Here is an 18739-nt window from a genome sequence, read left to right as displayed (position 1 = left end):
ACATTGAGCCTGCAAATGGGTGGGAAAATGTGGGATACAAATGCAGGAAATAAATAAATAAATAAATAAAATTGTACACAATATTCTAAATGAGTCTCACCAGGGTCTTATACAAGGGCATCATCACCTCTTTGACGCTGATTTTCCAAGCAGAGGGCACATAACTCTGTGCAATACAATTCTGTATCACCCTGGTTAAAAATGGAAGGAAAAGCGTCTGACTAAAAACGCCGTACACCAAAGTGTTTGCAACACTCTGTGCTCGAACCACCGACAGGCTCACAGTATGTTGTTCAGAAACTAGTTCACAGACAGGTACAGATAAAATGTTGGCAAAATGCGGAAGCCAACATTCCCACTTACCAATGCAATCGCTGTCTGTAAAGCCAAATATTCCTTTCACCTGGTTAAACGTGACATGCTTCTGAACTTGGACTATGTTCTTATAGAAATCAGGAGATCTTCTACAAGAGAAAGTATGGTTAAGAGGGAAAAGTCAGTAAGAAAAAGAAAGATAAATCTCATTACAAAAATGATTAATAACACACATTCACAACCTCTCAAGGCTGTTCTAGTAGGAAATGGCTTAGCTTGTAAAGGTGAAGATAACCTGACAGGACTAAGTGTAATTAATCACGAAGGTCTGCGAATCCCAACCTCCTGGAGGTCAATATACTAAAAGGAGCAAAACCTGTTCTGTGTGCAAAATGCAAAATACTGTGGGTTATTTGTGACAGTGAAAGCTATTTCCTGCTTTGGTATCTGAAGTTTTGTGCAACGTTTTGTTCTTCTGCAGAGTAACATTAAGAACATAAGAACAGCCATACTGGGTCAGACCACTGGTCCATCTAGCCCAGTATCCTGCTCCTAACAGTGGTTAATCCAGGTTACAAGTACCTGGCAGAAACTCAGATAGTAGCAACTTCCAGAATCCCAAAGAGTACCAACCTTCCATGCTACCAATCCCGGGGCAAGTAGTGGCTTCTCTACGTCTGCCTCAATAGCAGACTATAGACTTTTCCTCCAGGAACTTGTCCAAACCTTTTTAAAACCCAGATACGCTAACCGCTGTTACCACATCCTCCAGCAGCGAGTTCCAGAGCTTAACTATTCTTTGAGTGAAAAAATTTGTCCTCCCATTTGTTTTAAAAGTATTTTCATGTAATTCGGATTATTCTTCCCAAAGTGCATCACTTTGCATCTGATGCAGAGTCTTATGCATGCAAAGTGCTATTTAAATGAAAACTAAGGGGCCTTTTTACTACTCTTGACACTATGGGGAGAAGTTAGTTATCAACGTAGGCTACCATTTTATGCCATGAGATCCTCTGCTAAAACAGCATGACTTGTGGTAAAATAACTCATTTTAACAGTAGCCCACATTGATAACTTCCTCTCTAAGAGGCTTTACATTTTCCTATAAAAGCTGCAGAAATTCCAGTTATAATGAAGGCATGGATATTTACACAAGTAAATTGTAACTCTGCCTGCACTCCATGTAAAATTCAACCCTGAACATGTCTATACCAAGTTGCATACATGAACAGGTGTTCTTGTCACAGCACATAGTTTTATGTAGGGATAATTTTATAAGCACTATTTTACATCTGTGCTTGCATATCTGCATAAAAGAGTCTCTAGAAAATTACCCCACTGAACATGGCGCATAAATTGAAGTCTCGGCGGCCATTTTGAATCTCGCCGAGACCGTCAGGCTGCATACAGGAGGATGGAGAGCAGCGCGCTGGGCAGGAAAGAGGGGGCTCTTTCCTGCCCCGACGTCACTAGACCACTAGGGAAGATCGCGTGACGTGAGTATGGAGAAGTGGTGACAGGGGCAGGGCGATCCCGAACTCGGAGGGCGGGCGGCCAGCCAGCCAGCCAAATCTACCTTCGGACTATAAGACGCACCCCCCATTTTCCTCCCAAATTTTGGGGGAAAAAAGTGCGTCTTATAGTCCGAAAAATACGGTATGTGGAAACGGATAGGGAGCCAATGAAGTGACTTGAGGAGAGGGCTAATATGAGCATAGCGACACTGGTGGAATATAAGTTGTGCAGCAGAATTTTGAACAGATTGAAGGGAAGAGAGATGGCTTAGTGGGAGACCAATGAGAAGTTGCAGCAGTTTAAGTGAGAGGTGAAAAGAGTGTGGATAAGGGTTCTGGTAGTGTGCTCAGAAAGGAAAGGATAACTATATGAACTACCATCCTACATCTTTGAAACTCCATGGACAACTACATAAACTATCGATGCCCTTCATATGTCATCTACTATAATAAAACGCAGCCTCAACGTTCTGAGGACACTGAAGTCACTCACACACCGGTTCGTGGTTTCATGGTGGTGAAGCCACCACAACATCTTCATGCCCCGCCCTCGCGTCACACGTGATGACGTCGAGGGCGGAACACGAAAACAAATTTACGCACAGGGAGCACTCCTCCCCTTCCAACAAATCCCAGCCACCGCTGACGTGCACATGAACCCCGCCCCTTTCGCCACATAGCCCCGCCCACGGTAGCACACGCTTAACCTCACCAACCTCCCTCCCTCCCTGTCACCTCCCCTCCCCTTACGCGTGTCTCCCTGGTGGTCTAGAGGTACCTGTTCCGTCGGCCCAGGAAAGAAAGAGCCCCCTCTTTCCTCCCGTAGCGGTGGCTTCCTTGCTGCATGGTGTGGGAGTCCGGCTCTCGGCGTTTCAAAATGGCTGCCGAGAGTTCAAGCTGCCTCGCGAGACTTCAACTCTCGGCAGCCATTTTGAAATGCCGAGAGCCGGACTCCCACATCATGCAGCAAGGAAGCCACCGCTACGGGAGGAAAGAGGGGGCTCTTTCTTTCCTGGGCCGACGGAACAGGTACCGGAAGGGGAGGGGAGGGGAGTCCCGTGCCCGCTAGCGCCCATTTCATCGGCGCCAGAAACGGGCCATTTTTACTAGTAATTATATAAAACTACTGTAATCTCACCAAAATGTAAATTGTAAACAACTTTGAACCAAAACTTGTTTTTGGATAACAGTGGGATACAAAACTGCATAAATAGATAATGAAGGTCTACCAAAGCTATTTAAGTGGCCAGATGTGGCTGACCGGTTAAATAGAATATTGGCGCCAAACTGCTAAATATCTGCAGTTAACGGCTGGCTGCTAACCAGCTATACTGTGCGACGTAGCCGGTTAGGCATGGATATTCACCCATGCTGACTACTGCAACAGCATCTTCATCGGATGCCAAGCCCAAATCATGATAAAAACTCCAAACCGCCCAAAACACAGCAGCTAGACTCATTTTTGGCAAATCACGATTCGAAAGCACAACACCACTTCGTGAAAAACTTCACTGGCTCCCAATCAAGGAACGTATAAACTTCAAAGCCCACACAATAATCCACAAGATCCTCAGTGGCGAATCTCCAAGCTACATGTCCAGCCTGATCGATGTTCCAGCCAGGAACTTGACCAGAACATCTAGAACATATCTCAATCTTCATCTTCCTATCTGCAAAGGCCTCAAATACAAAACCTACTACGCATCCAACTTCTCTGTCATAGGCAGCCAACTCTGGAACGCCATACCTTGACATATCCAAACAACCACTGAACACCTACCCTTCCGAAAACTGCTGAAGACTTACCTCTTCAAACAAGCCTACCCAAAAGACCCCCAGATATTCAATGTCGGTCACCAGAAACTGCCCGGCATTAAATATTCATATTGAACGTCAGCAGTGGACAGCAAAAGCGCCACTTGCCATTGGCTGAATATCAGGTCTGGCGTCCTTAAAATGCAGTGCAGAGTTCCATCTTTAATCAACACGCTGTCACATTAAATCAAAAGATTATTCTTCATTGGATTTCTCCAATTCCAAAGCTAAACCACATTAAGCGATTAATACTTGATTTACCGTGTGTTAGCTTTTAGCGCAGACCTGCATTGTGATGACTTTGCAGTTAGTGTGTGGTAAACCGGATGTTAAGTGCTTTTTGTGTCAGGGACTTGGCTGCTCTTACTGTGTGCTAACTGCCTAACGCAGAGTTAATACAGGACCACTTACCACCTCCTAAATAGGAGGCATTAACTCCCGGATTCTATAAAATGCGACTTAAATTACACACGCAAATCCGGTCATATTATGGATTTGCGTGTGCAATTTAATTACTTAACAAGTTAATCAGTGCCGATAACTGCCAATACCTACCTAACACATACTCCCATGATAACGACATTGACCCACACTTCATCTCCCTCCTTACTCCCCTCTCCATTGCCTATTTCTACCTACCCATCTCGTCTATTATTCTGGTATACTTAACTTTTACCCTCTCTAACAATATTCTGTATTCCATTTACTGTGTAAGCCGCATTGAACCTGCTTTGAGTGGGAAAGCGCGGGATACAAATGTAATAAATAAATAAATTAACAAGCAACTGACACTAACTGGCATTAATTTGAATTTATGTGCACAACTGTCTAAGCGTATTGTGTAACATGATGAGCGTAAATTCTAAGTCACATAGTTGAAAAGGTGGGTGGCATGGCCATAGAATGGGTGGGTTTTGGGCATTTCTAAAATCTATGCGCGGTGTTAAATCTATGCGCGGTGTTATAGAATACACACAGTCTGCGCCTAATATAGGCGTTGGCATTTACACCAAGTTTTACTTGGTGTAACTGCCCGCAAACAAAATTTAGTTGCGTGAACGGGCGCTCAGCATATTCTATAAACCACGTGGAAATTTAGGCGTATTTTTCGGTGCCACTTTTTCAGGCACCATATATAGAATCTAGTCCTAAGTGTTTCCGTGTTAACCAGGAGCAGGTACCCGTGCGTTAATCTGAATGTTAACGCACAACCTCTAACAAAAGACCGTGAGAACGCCCTGAACAGGTGCCACATTAAATCTCCAGCTACCGCAACGTAGAATTCCATATTAAACCATGGCAACTGCAAATTTTACCATGGTTTAGTAAAAAGGCTCCCTAGTAAATAGTTATCAGCTGGATACAGGCAACTAAATACTTTCATGCTCTTACCCTATGTAGTCTAAATCCGAAAAGATGAATGTTTTATCGATATTAAAGCCACAGGCTATGATGTCTTTGGCATTTTCTACAGCATACTGGTACGCTTGCATGGGGGTCAGGTCTTTCCAGAGATATTTCTCATCATCGGTCAACTGGATAACCAAAGGAACATCAAATATCTCCTGCAACCACCTAGTCAACAAAACAACACTGCAGTGAGCATAGTTCTCCCAAACAAATTACACAGTAGCACAGCAGATGACAGTTGATAAAAACCTGTACGATTCATCCAGTCTGCCCAACAAGAGGTTCCCCAGTCAATTTTAATCACAGGAAGGAAAATTACTTTGAAACTCATCATTTCACGTTTTTTTTTCCAGTAAATAACAATATTCCAAATTAGTTAACCAGGGGCAGTATCTGGATAACGCCACTGAACGTCATTGCAACCCCCACACCCGTTCTGGTTCTATTCTGCTAGCGCCGAGCGGTCTGTGGGTGGAGCACAGAATTATCCAGAGAGTTGGCTATCTGGACAACTCGGAACAGAAAATCTGCTTGTCATATATTGGGGCCCTTTTACCAAACATGACTACGTAACTGCAACTTAACACCCTCACACTCACTTTGTAAAGATAAAAGGAATGAGATGACCCATGTGCATCGCCTCAGAGGAAGGTCCTCTTCCTGTATAAAGATAAAATGGCTTCTTCTGTTCATAGGCATCTAGGATTTGGTGCATATCTCTGAAGAGTAGACACAAGAGACAAAATCATCATCGGTTTTAAGAGGAAAGGGATACAGAGCACCATATTGGATTTCTCTGATTCCAAACCTAAAGCACATTAAGCGATTAATACTTGATTTACAGTATAACTTTCAAAATATGCATTCTGGTGCATAAAATAATTCACGGTGATGTCCCGACCTGCATGTTAGACCTCAATGACCTACCACCCAGGAATGCTAAAAGATCAGCACGCACATTCTTAAATCTTCACTTCCCCAGCTGTAAAGGTCTAAAATACAGAGTAATACATGCGTCCAGCTTTTCATATTTGAGTTCGCAAATGTGGAATGCTTTACCACTTGACCTGAAAATAATTCACAACCTAATTAACTTCCGTAAAGCACTGAAGACACAACTCTTTAACATGACATACCATAATGACTCATAATTGGAACCGTAATTCTCCATCATCTAGCTAATCGATCGGATTATTTTCTCCCTATATCGTACTGTCTAATTTATTATGTAATCCATGTTCAATATATGATACCAGTTGTATGTTCTCCCCTTTCTTACCTGATTGACGGGCCTTTTACTAAAGTGCATTAACCAGCTAACATGCGAATTAAGGTACGCGCACAGTAACTGTTGCTGCAGTAGTATGACTGCGCATGCTAATTGGGTGTTAGGAGGCAGGAAAGGGGCTGAGTACAGGGGCGATAAGCGCATCTGTGCTAACTGCGAATAATCGTAACATGAGCTAAAGAACTTTTCTGCGCTGCACGTGCGGGGAACGCGCTGGGCGTGCCCCAACAGTTACTGCATGTTGTTTGCACTTACTCCATCTTCATTTTGGCTGTTAAAGCACAGTAAGAGCAAAAACGTAGGGACCCTTAAAGAACTGTGTGGAAGTTTATATGGCACATTAGCACAAAGGCTCATATTAAATAATGCAATTTGCATTTTACTTTACAAAATTATTATATGGACAATTATTTTGGGGCCGATATTCAGAACCATGGGAGTTGGCTGAGCTAACTCCAGTGGTTGGCGCTAATGTCGGATATTCAATGCCGGGCTGTTTCCACTGACCGGCATTGAATATCCGTTTTATTTTTGGCTGGTTTGAACTTAACCAGCCAAGCCGATGTGCAGCGCTGGCCAAGTTCAAACCAGCCAAAAAGTATACCAGCTACACATGCGGCCAAAGATGGCCACCAAACCGACTAAAAAAAAAAAAAAAAAAAAAGAAATCTGCATATAGCCGGTTACATAGTGTGATATAACTGGCTATTCACTAGCTGCTAACTGGTAATATTAAGCAGGAGATAGCCAGCTATCTCCTGTTGAATGTTGTTGGATAGCCAGCTATGTACTATTTAACTGGCCAGGTGCCATTCCTGGCTTGTTAAATGGTCCTGAACATCAGGGGAGTTTGTTCTTTTTTTGGAAGAAGGAAAATATGGGATATGGAAAAAGAGGGTGAGAGAATCTTGGAGTAGTGAAACTGAGAGAGGATCCTAAAAGGGAGGAGGATGGCCATAAGCACACAGAATCAGGTGCTGTGTGTTCACCGGTCTCATAACACCAAGCTCGTACTACCACAGGAAAGATGTGCAGGTTGTTTCGATCCAGCCCTCAGGGTTCTCACAATTCCATGCGGAATGGGGAATTCTGTCGCCAGGACTGGATCCTGCCTCTAGCACATAATCCCAGGAAACGGGGAGCACTGACTTGGAACAAATCAACAGCTTACTCTGAAATTATAAAATTCTTGATATAATAGGGAGTAAGCCTCATTTTAGGTAGAGCATAGAAATGGGAATTGAGAAGTCCATGTAGAGATATGTCATATTCCCCTAATATTTCAGAAAAGGATTTGCCAACATAGAACCTTTTCCAAACTACATGTGGCTGGAGCAGCCATTTTACAAGTGTCAACGTCTACAACACTGCAAACACTTACACGCGTTTGTCAGTATTACGTTACACATATGCACTATTTTAGAAATCTACAAGTCTACTGTATATAGGAGGAAATTCCATATATGGCGCCTAAAAAAATTGGCGCTGAAATCGGTGCTGACTGAGCACATTCTATAGACACCTAGGTTTAGGCGCCGATTATAGAATATGCTTAGTTGATATTTCAGCGCCGATATCTACGTGCATCCACTTATGCCAACGAAAACCTGGTGTAAATCTCAGCGTGTAGATTTAGGTGCACTGGGCCATATTCTATAACTAGGTGCCTACATTTTGGAACGCCCATGAAATGCCCATTTCCCCGCCCGTCTTTGCCTCCACGCATTAGAAGTTTGGCGCACATTGTTACAGAATATGCTTAGCGAGTTGTGCGCCTAAATTCTAATCAGTGCCAATTAGTGCTCGCTAATGCTTACGTGCTATCAGCGCTCATTAACTTGTTAAAGCCAATTAAGTTACGCAAAGGGGCTCATTTTCAAAGCACTTAGACTTACAAAGTTCCATAGTAACCTATGGAATTTTGTAAGTCTAAGTGCTTTGAAAATACGCCTCAAAGTGTTATAGACTGTGCGCTGATTTCGGTGCCTAAATCTAAGCGCACTATACAGAATCCAGGGGATAATGTGTACATTATACACATTTTTACAAACTGCACGAACCCCCTAAACGCTATACGCATGGGTGCGCTATAGCGGTGTATTTTTACTAAGAAATAAAAGCAAAATTAACACATTTGTTTTTAAGGCTTTTTCTTTTTAGATATTTTGCAGATTTTGTGCAGTAATAATGCCTGCAAATACCTTAAAAAAAAAGCCCTTAAAAACAAACATGTTAGTTAGGTGACTAGCAGGTCCTTGAAAAATAAGCTGGTATAGAGGAGCATTTTCGACCGAGGGCGCCCATCTCCGAGGACGGTGCCTCGAAGGGGAGGGGCCAACCGTATTTTCAAACGAGATGGGCGTCCATTTTTCATTTCGATAATAAGGTTAGGGCTGACCAAATGTCAGAGATGGCCGGCCTCGGTTTTCGCCGATAATGGAAACCGAGGCTGGCCATCTCAAACCCGGCCAAGTCCAAGGCATTTGGTCGTGGGAGGGGCTAGCATTTGTAGTGCACTGGTTCCCCTGACATGCCAGGACACCAACTGGGCACCCTAGAGGGCACTTCTAAAAATTAAAAAAAAAAAAATATAGCTCCCAGGTGCATAGCTCCCTTACCTTGGGTGCTGAGCCCCCCAAAACCCACTACCCACAAGTATACACCACTACCATAGCCCTAAGGAGTAAAGGGGGGGCACCTACATGTGGGTACAGTGGGTTTCGGGTGGGGTTTGAAGGGCTCCCATTTTCCACCACAAGTATAACAGGTAGGGGGGGGGGGATAGGCCTTGGTCCGACTGCTTGAAGTCCACTGCACCCACTAAAATTGCTCCAGGGACCTGTATACTGCTGCGATGGACCAGAGTATGACATTTGAGGCTGGCAAAAAAAGTTTTTAAAGTTGTTTTTTTGAGGGTGGGATGGGGTTAGTGACCACTGGGGGAGTCAGGGGAGGTGATCTCCGATTCCCTCCGGTGGTCATCTGGTCAGTTCGGGCACTTTTTTGAGACTTGGACCTGAAAAAAAAAAAAAGGGACCAAATAAAGTGGACCAAATTCTCGCCAGGGACGCCCTTCTTTTTTCCATTATCGGCCGAGGGCACCCATCTCTTAAGCACGCGCCAGCACGCCCCTGTCCCGCCTTCGCTATCCTTCCGACACGCCCCCTTGAAGTTTGGCCGGCTCCGCGACGGACTGCAGTTGAGGCCGGCCAAAATCGGCTTTCCATTACGCCAATTTCGCCGGCCTTGAGAGATGGCTGGCCATCTCCCGATTTGTGTTGGAACATGGCCGGCCTTCTCTTTCGAAAATAAGCTGGTTAGTGTGCGTTATATGCATGAGTATGACATACTAGTTTATTTTTACACAAACTCACAATTTACGTGCGTTATGGACTAAATTCTATATATCACGCCTAAAAAAGATCGGCGCTGAAATAAAATTCACCTAAGCGTATTCTATAAAGTACGCCTTAATTTAGAGTTTTAAACGTGAAAGTTGATCGTGCTGGGACTTCACTAATTGGATTGCTTTATTCAGTGAACAGTGGATCAGGTATGTGCATGTTTTTGAACTTTTGTGGTTTGAGTTTTTGAAATATTTAATATTTTTTTTGGTAGACTGAAAGCATCGACACTAGTCAAAATATTATTTTGAAACTATTGTTTTGTACACAGTTGGACCAGTGCTTAGATCTAAGTGTGGGTCTTTGTGTAACACTTGGTTTGGAGGTCTTCTACTTTATACTGAATGTGAAGACATAGAGTAGTAAAATATTTTTGTCTGCTGATTCAGTTATGTTTAGAGCTTGTTTGATTTGAACTTAGCATTACTCATTGCTTTTGGATTCAGCTCCGATCTCTAATTGCCTTTATAAAATATGCAAGCATTTGTCAACTTCCTGGACTTTTCACATAGGCACCCCGTTACAGAATCAGTCCCACTGGACCCAGTATTCAGCGCGAGTTAACTGGCCGGGAACAGCTGCCGACCAGTTAACTCAACCGGTCATTTTCAGTGGCATTTAACCGGTTAACGCCGCTGAAAATGCCCGGTTAGCGCTGAAAATAAAGCCGGTGATGTTGGGGCATGACCAGTTAAGTCCTGATATTTAGAACTTAACCAGCCAGACTTAGCGGTCAAATAAGGCTGCATAAAAAGCAAACCTACCTTTGCCTGCTAAGTTATGGCTAATAAGTCTGAATAACCAACAAAAAGAAGGTCCAGGTCTCCCGCAAAAAAACCCCCACATAAAACAACAAAGAAAGCGGGAGAAAAACCAAAATAAACCAGATAAAAACCATAAAGAGTAAGAGCACCAAAGAAGTGTATTAAGACCCTACACGGTCCGTGTTTCGGCCAACCGGCTTTCTTCAGGGGTCTTCAAATTGACATATACAGATGTGCCTCCAGAATTCTCATGGAGTGCAAGGCATAAACGCTGGTGCTGTCTAAAATCGAACGTCAGCGTGTATAAGTCTGAATATCAACTTAACCAGACATGCGCTAGCCGGCATTGAAAACCCCAGATATTCAATGCCAGTTGCCGAAAATGACCCAGCACTGAATATCTGGATTGAACACCGGCAGTGGGCAAAGTACTGCCTCCCACCGGTTGAATATCGGGGGGGGGGGGGGGGGAGGGGGATTGTGTCTGACAACTATTTTTTCCCCCACTACCCATCATTACACTATTTACAAGGGCTACAAAGAAAGGCATTAAAATGCAGTGCAGTTTAATTTAACAACAGAAACGTGGGCCTCTCTAACTAACTTCGCTGAAATAACTTACAAGTCTCAGTGGCAAAATTCTTCTGTAGTTATAATTGAAAGAAATATTTACAAGAGATCCTTTTGCAGATCATTTACCTAACTAGCAGTTAAGCCCGTTAAAACGGGCGAGATTTCCAGCTACCCTCCTCGCCGCCGCTCCCGCCCCCCTCCGTGCCGGGCCCCCTGCACTGACCTGACAGCGCCTCTCACCTCTGTGTGAAAGCGCTGCAGGCAGCAGTAGATCTGCTGCTGCTGCCTGCAGCGCTTTCACACGGAGGTGAGAGGCGCTGTCAGGTCAGTGCTGGGGGCCCGGCACGGCGGGGGGCGGGAGCGGCGGCGGGGATGGGGGGGAGGGTGGAGGTTGGTGCGCGCGAAGTTCGTTTCCAGGCTCCAGCAGCAGCGTCTGACAGTCCGACTCCGTTTCCCTCTCTGTTCCGCCCTCTGACGTCATCACGTCTTGACGCAAGGGCGGGACAGAGAGAGAAGTCTCTACTGCGCATTTGCAGGTGAGTCGGTCACTTGCCATTTATATGTTTGATGGTTAGAAAGGAATAATGCTGTTATGTGTTATCTGCCTCAGGACCCATTTTTTTTTTTTTTTTTTACTTCTTCCTAAAATTTTCCTTCACATTTGGTGAAACTGAGCAAATGTCAAATGGACTCACAACGTAGATCCAAATTTTATCTTGCTATCCAGCAAACAAGAACTTACCTGTGTGAGAAAAAGATTCCCCTACGAAGAAAGTGATGAGCTTTGTGCCCTGTAAGTCGCTCGATCCGCTCTATCAAATCTTTATCAATCTTACTGCTACCAAATCGAACTGAAAAGAAAAAGAAACACATCTAAAAGTAAAGGAGAGCACATCCTTCAGTGTCGAAGAGACATCGGCAACGTCACACCATAAGAAAAGGAAAGAAGGAATCTTGGCTGTAAATGGTTTATAAGAGGTGAGAGATATTATCATGTGTAATAGGTACACACTCCCTACCAGTTGGTTTAGATTTTCACTCTTCAATCACTATGCAAATACCTTTTTATTGTTTTATGGCATACTAGCCGTTAAGCCCGTAAAAACGGGCGAGTATTGCAGCCCTCCTCTCTCCGCTGGCCTCACCCCATCCACCAATCCTCCCCCCCATATCCAGCGACCCTCCTCTTTCCCTTGGCCTCCCCCCTCCCCCCATGTCCAGCAACCCTCCTCTGTGCTCTGCTCTCACCCCAAGTCCAGCAACCATGGCCTCTCCCCCTGCCCTCCCCCCATGTCTAGCTACCCTCATCGCCGCCCCTCCCTCCCCCCTCTGTGCCGGGCCCCCTGCACTGACCTGACAGCGCCTCTCACCTCCGTGTGAAAGCGCTACAGGCAGCAGCAGATCGCTCTGCTGCTGCCTGCAGCGCTTCCACACGGAGGTGAGAGGCGCTGTCAGGTCAGTGCAGGGGGCCCGATACAGAAGGGGGCGGGAGCGGTGGCGGGGATGGGGGGAGGGTGGAGGTTGTTATGCGCAATGCTACTTTCCAGGCAGCGGCGTCCTACAATTTGACTCCATTTCCCTCTCTGTTCCGCCCTCTGACGTCATGACGTCTTGATGCAAGGGCGGGACAGAGAGGGAAGTCTGTACTGCGTATTTGCAAGTGAGTACGGTCACTTGCTGTTTATATGTTTGATTCTTTAAGCAAGTGTCAATGAATGATTCAAAGGTATAGCAAGCAGTTAGCAAAACAATAGCAGACAATGAAATTGCTGTAACTCTAGGAAACAGCACCAGATAGCCATATTACGGTAGGCAGAGGTTTAGAAGGTCAAGCTGAGTCACAAAATTGAGGTTGCCAATTATTTTCTTGTGAAAACTCCACGAGTTCTTTGATAGATGAGGCAGGACTTATTTATTTAATATGCAACATGAAGAACTATAAAACTGAACAACGCCCATTTCACACAGGAATCACAAGATTACACACTTTTTCAGACCATGGATGCATTTTTTTTTCCTATTCAGAAATGAAAAAAATGTACCTATCAGCTTATCATAGTCTATGCCTTTTGCGCTGCCCGTCTGCACTGTCCAAGGGTCAACGAAGTCTTCATCCCCATCCATTTCTGTGGCTGTGCCATTGATGCTCGTTGACATAACGTCTTCCGGAGGGGAACCCGGCTTATAATCCTGACCTGTTGTTTTTTTATAGTCCACCTTTAACTGAAGCAGTAGCTTTACCGCAGATTCAATTTCATCCTAAAATGTACAATGGAAGCAAAGTTTAACACCTATGCTATTTACATATTGTCACGCGACACATATAACTACTACTACAATGCGTAACACAGAATACATTTCTAAAAGTCTCCAACTAATTCAACACCTCCAACCAAGTTACCCAAATTTTCATGGAGCCCACTGTGCCATGGTAAATTACTGCTGGGTAGATGAGCATATCAGATCCCATGCTTCATCCCATACTCTGTCCTCCTTACACTAAGCTTTATAATCATCTGAACAGCTACGAGATGGCTCAGTAACTCCTGGATCACACTTAGGGCTTCTATTTTTAGGTGTTTATCAAACGTAAGAACAGGTGTTTTTTTTTCTAGCTAATTAGATATTCTTTGAGGGTACAAAATAAAAAGAAACACGGGGGGTTCTTTTACTAAGTCATGGTAGCGTTTTTAGCTCTTGGTAGAAATCAGCTGGTGGTAAACACCAAGACGCCCATTATATTCCTATGGGCATCTAGGCGTTTACTGCCGGCTGATTTCTGCTGCGGCTTAGTAAAAGACCCTCATAGAAATATATGGGTAGATGTAGGCCACATAGTCTATCCAGTCTGGCCATCCATACCATCTACTATTTTTTCCTCTCTTAGAGATCCTAAGTACTTTATCCCAAGCTTGCTTGAATTCATATGCAGTCTTCATCTCCACTACTTCCACTGGGAGGCTGTTCCACGCATCCACCACCCTTTCCGTAAAAACGTATTTCTTTAGATTACTCCTGAGCCTGTCCCCTTTCACCTTCATTATAAGCCCTGCTCATTCCAGAGCTTCCTTTCAATTGACCTGTGCATTTATGCCACAAGAGGTATATCTCCCCTCTCCTGCCTTTCTTCCAGAGTATACATAGAGGCATATTTTCAAAGCACTTTGGGAGGCTAAGTTCCATAGGTTTCTATGGAACTTTGGGAGGCTAAGTGCTTTGAAAATGAGCTTGATAGTGAAGTCTATATGTCTGTCTAATAATATAACCACATGTCAGACCAAACACTTGTGAAAAACAAAGATATATAGGCCTAAACAAACAAAATTAGTTTCAACACATTCTGTTTTAAGTGTTTAGATCTGAGCATGAACTGAGCATTAATATTTTGTTTTAATGTATTAGGAATTATTTACTGCCTTGTTGAAGGAATTCACTCAAGTCGGTGTACAGCAAGTTGAAATTTTGAACCAGAGTTATCCTTATATTTTGAGCATTTTTAAAAATAAATTAAAAGAGAGTCTAGATGAAAAAAAAATATATATATAGTTACCAAAATGATGGCTGAACAAATACATAAAAGGTTTGGGGAGTTTTTGAAGACCTATGGAAGAAAAACTTGAGCCAGGTCTGCTGAGACATTTCTACACTGGTCTCTGCTTCAGGCATCTGAGGTTTTTTTCTCCCTTTCTAAATTAAATTCAACCAAAAGGATAAACATATATATTTCAAGTGCTATTGCAATTATTTTTTGTCTAGACCTGAATATTTTTTGTCTACAAGTCTGTCCCCTTTATGACAGAGACCACCGACTATTTACAAGTACTATTGAGGGGTAACTTTCCCAGATGAATCAAATACATATATTTGTGCAGCTGAAACACAGTCAGCACTAAAAAGACACAAAACCTGAGTGGAGGATGATGATCCAAGGCAGGCCAGGGGAAGTAAATACCTACTTTAACTGGTTTGTATTGGAGGTATTTTATCAGTGTTTATTAGTTAAAGTCTGAAATCTGAAGCTCTAATTATGCTTTCCATGCTCCTTTTAGACCCCCCTCCCAAATTAAAATTCCTCTTTCTTATAGGAAACCAGTCAGTTCAGTTCAATTAAAATCTCAGGGATGTTACAGCCCACTGTGATGTCATCAATTATTTTTAAAGATGCCTTGTCATTGGTTAGTTCTTGTGGTCATCAGCTAGCTAATCTCCCCCTTTCACAAAACTGTGCGGTAAGGTCAACAGGTCCATTCACTCACATTGATGCGCGACAGCCGCTAGCATGGCTTTGTAAAAGGGGGCCTTAATGTGTTCCTAGCTCCTATATGTACAGAAAACTCATATCTAATATTTAAGGAAGTACTTATTACACAGAAATTTACATAACTTTCACTGTGAAAATGGTGCACAAAGTTCAGCAACAAAGAAGAAAAGAAGACATCAAGAAACATTCACTCATCTCCCTTTTAAGAATGTAATTCACATGAAGTGATCCAGCCCAAAATACACCAGACAGGTTGATATTTGGTAAAACACGATTCCAAAGTGCCATACTCCTCCGTGAAAAACTGCACTGGTTTCCGATCAAAGAACGTATCACCTTCAAAACCTGCACCCTGGTCCACAACATCATCTACGGTGAAGTCCCAGGTTACATGATTGACTTGATTGATCTCCAACCAGAAATAGAACCAGTTCATCACGGACTTACCTGAATCTCCATTACCCAAATTACAAAGAACTCAAATACAAAACAACCTATGCGTCCTACTTCTCCTACATAAGCACATGACTATGGAACGCACTGCCAAAAGCTGTGAAAACAATCTATGACCATCTAAAATTCAGAAAAATCACTAAAGACCTACCTGTTCGGTAAGGCATACCCTGCCGACCCAACATAAATGCCTCAACTCTGCAACACATCTATACCAAAGATCGTATTAGACATTATCTAACCCTTCCTATCTTAAACCCCTAATGTGCCCGAATCTTACCTACCCTATTCCACCCTAACGTCTAATTATATTTGTTCCTCTACCGGACTAGGCGATTGCCTTTACGGTACTATGTAAGCCTCATTGAGCCTGCAAATAGGTGGAAAAATGTGGGATACAAATGTAACAAATAAATAAATGAAGTCCACATCCACTGTTATTTGACACTGTGTTACGACCATTCTCATGATCATCAGAAAGACCAGGCCTATGGAACAAATAATACAGTGTACATGATAGCTGAAGGGGTAAGACGCTGTACAGGGAAAATGACAAAAATACCTTTGAGGCTTTTGCTGTTTTTAATGATCTGACTTTGTCACCTTGCTCAGTAATACATTGGAACAGCTGTAGTGGAGTTGACAAACAAGATTCACAGTTTTGAAAATCTCCCATTCTGCAGCTGAATATAGGAATGTAAACAACTTTCAGATGTGTAACCGTATCTTCTGATCTGTTATCCAACTACTTCAACCAGCTCTATGGAGGACCTGCAATGGAAAAACAAATAACACTATAGAAACGCATTATCAGCTAGGAAAAAGACCCATTTATCCTCCATAGTTAAAGGAAACGGTTGTCCTGGAAAAGATACAAAGAAGAGAAGCAAAAATATCAAATACGAGTGGCATTTTTAAATTTAACAGGATTGGAGTGGAGGAGTGGCCTAGTGGTTAGGGTGCTGGACTTTGGTCCTGAGGAACTGAGTTTGATTCCCACTTCAGGCACAGGCAGCTCCTTGTGACTCTGGGCAAGTCACTTAACCCTCCATTGCCCCATGTAAGCCGCATTGAGCCTGCCATGAGTGGGAAAGCGCGGGGTACAAATGTAACAAAAATAACATAGATACTATTGGAGATTCTACATGGAATGTTGCTACTCTTTGAGATTCTACATAGAATGTTGCTACTATTGGAGACTCTACATGGAATGTTGCTACTATTGGACATTCTACATGGAATGTTGCTATTCCACAGGCAACATTCCATGTAGAAGGCTGCGCGGCCACATTGGTGATCTGCAAGGGCCGACTTCTACATGGAATGTTGGAATAGCAACCAACATTCCATATAGAATCTCAAATAGTAGCAACAGTGGAGGAGTGGCCTAGTGATTAGGGGTGGTGGACTTTGGTCCTGGGGAACTGAGGAACTGAGCTTGATTCCCACTTCAGGCACAGGCAGCTCCTTGTGACTCTGGGCAAGTCACTTAACCCTCCATTGTCCCATGTAAACCGCATTGAGCCTGCCATGAGTGGGAAAGCGCAGGGTACAAATGTAACAAAAATAAAATAGATACTATTGGAGATTCTACATGGAATGTTGCTACTATTGGAGATTCTACATGGAATGTTGCTATTCCACTAGCAACATTCCATGTAGAAGGTTGCGCAGGCTTCTGTTTCTGTGAGTCTGACGTCCTGCATGTACGTGCAGGACATCAGACTCACAGAAGCAGAAGCCTGCGCGGCCACATTGGTGATCTGCAAGGGCCGACTTCTACATGGAATGTTGGAATAGCAACCAACATTCCATATAGAATCTCAAATAGTAGCAACAGTGGAGGAGTCGCCTAGTGGTTAGGGGTGGTGGACTTTGGTCCTGGGGAACTGAGGAATTCAGCTTGATTCCCACTGCAGACACAGGCAGCTCCTTGTGACTCTGGGCAAGTCACTTAACCCTCCATTGCCCCATGTAAGCTGCATTGAGCCTGCCATGAGTGGGAAAGTGCGGGGTACAAATGTAACAAAAAAAATAAAATAAAAATTTATTGAGGTGTAAGGCGGACAGAATTAACCCTTCAATGGGCACTAACTAACACTTTGGACTCCCCCATAGTGATTTAAATATTTAATTTTTAAAATATCTTAAACAACAAACTGTGCTAATTAGCATAACTATCATATGTCTTTATGCATAAAACAGAGGAGTGTGGTAGCCGTGTTAGTCCACTCTTAAGGTTATCAATAGAAATCAAAATTGGACATAACTTAATACATTTCTTGATTAGCTTTCGAAGGTTGCCCTTCTTCCTCAGATCGGAAATAAGCAAATGTGCATAAAACAGAAAATGAGAGGGTAAGGCATTTATAGATTCTTATTGACAATAGTTATATTCTGACCATGTTCCCCATTATCCTTTCTGCTACCCCCATATCCATTCCTTTCCATCTTTCTACGCCTACCTCTCAACGCTCTTTTCCTTCTGAACCCAATTCCTCCTATGTTTAACTTACCTTCCATTAACCCCATTAGTTTTGCGTCTACCACAAACTGTATATTCTTCTTACGACTTTGTAATTATTTATGTTGTTACTATGTAAGCCACATTGAGCCTGCCATGTGTGGGAAAGCGCGGGGTACAAATGTAATAAATAAATAAATAGAAAGAAGTTAGTTTCTCCAATGTTCAGCCGGAGGCGGGCATTGCTTTTGCTGTCTGCCAGCGGCTTTAAACCCGGATATTCAATGCCGGGCCTTTTCTGGTGACCAGCACTGAACATCCAGGGTTTTTTTTAACCACTAAAACGTTAACCAGCTATGCCAATATTCAGCACTAACCAGTTAACTTTTTAGTGGTTAAAGATAGGACAGCTATTAATGCGATCCTATTTGACTGCTAAACTTATCTGGTTTAGGCGCTGAATATCGGCACCAAATCG

At 43.3% G+C, this 18739-nt stretch overlaps 1 protein-coding gene across 2 annotated transcripts in view; it reads right to left on the bottom strand.

The window, feature by feature from the left end:
• Window positions 1-18739, bottom strand: part of WARS1 (tryptophanyl-tRNA synthetase 1) — a 45396-nt gene that overhangs the window by 17398 nt on the left and 9259 nt on the right. For both annotated transcript variants that reach the window (XM_030214707.1, XM_030214708.1), the window contains 6 exons: window positions 16360-16568; window positions 13126-13342; window positions 11826-11934; window positions 5654-5773; window positions 5037-5219; window positions 364-464 (listed from right to left, as the gene is read on the bottom strand). In XM_030214707.1, coding sequence (XP_030070567.1) covers window positions 364-464; window positions 5037-5219; window positions 5654-5773; window positions 11826-11934; window positions 13126-13342; window positions 16360-16473 — 844 coding nt within the window. In that variant the 5' untranslated portion in view covers window positions 16474-16568. The remainder of the gene's footprint in view (window positions 1-363; window positions 465-5036; window positions 5220-5653; window positions 5774-11825; window positions 11935-13125; window positions 13343-16359; window positions 16569-18739) is intronic.

The sequence above is a fragment of the Microcaecilia unicolor genome, chromosome 9 (genome assembly GCF_901765095.1).
Source record: "Microcaecilia unicolor chromosome 9, aMicUni1.1, whole genome shotgun sequence".
In the NCBI taxonomy this organism is placed as follows: Eukaryota; Metazoa; Chordata; class Amphibia; order Gymnophiona; family Siphonopidae; genus Microcaecilia; species Microcaecilia unicolor.
The sequence above is the reverse complement of the archived record's forward strand: the minus strand, read 5'-3'. Positions and strand labels throughout refer to the sequence as shown.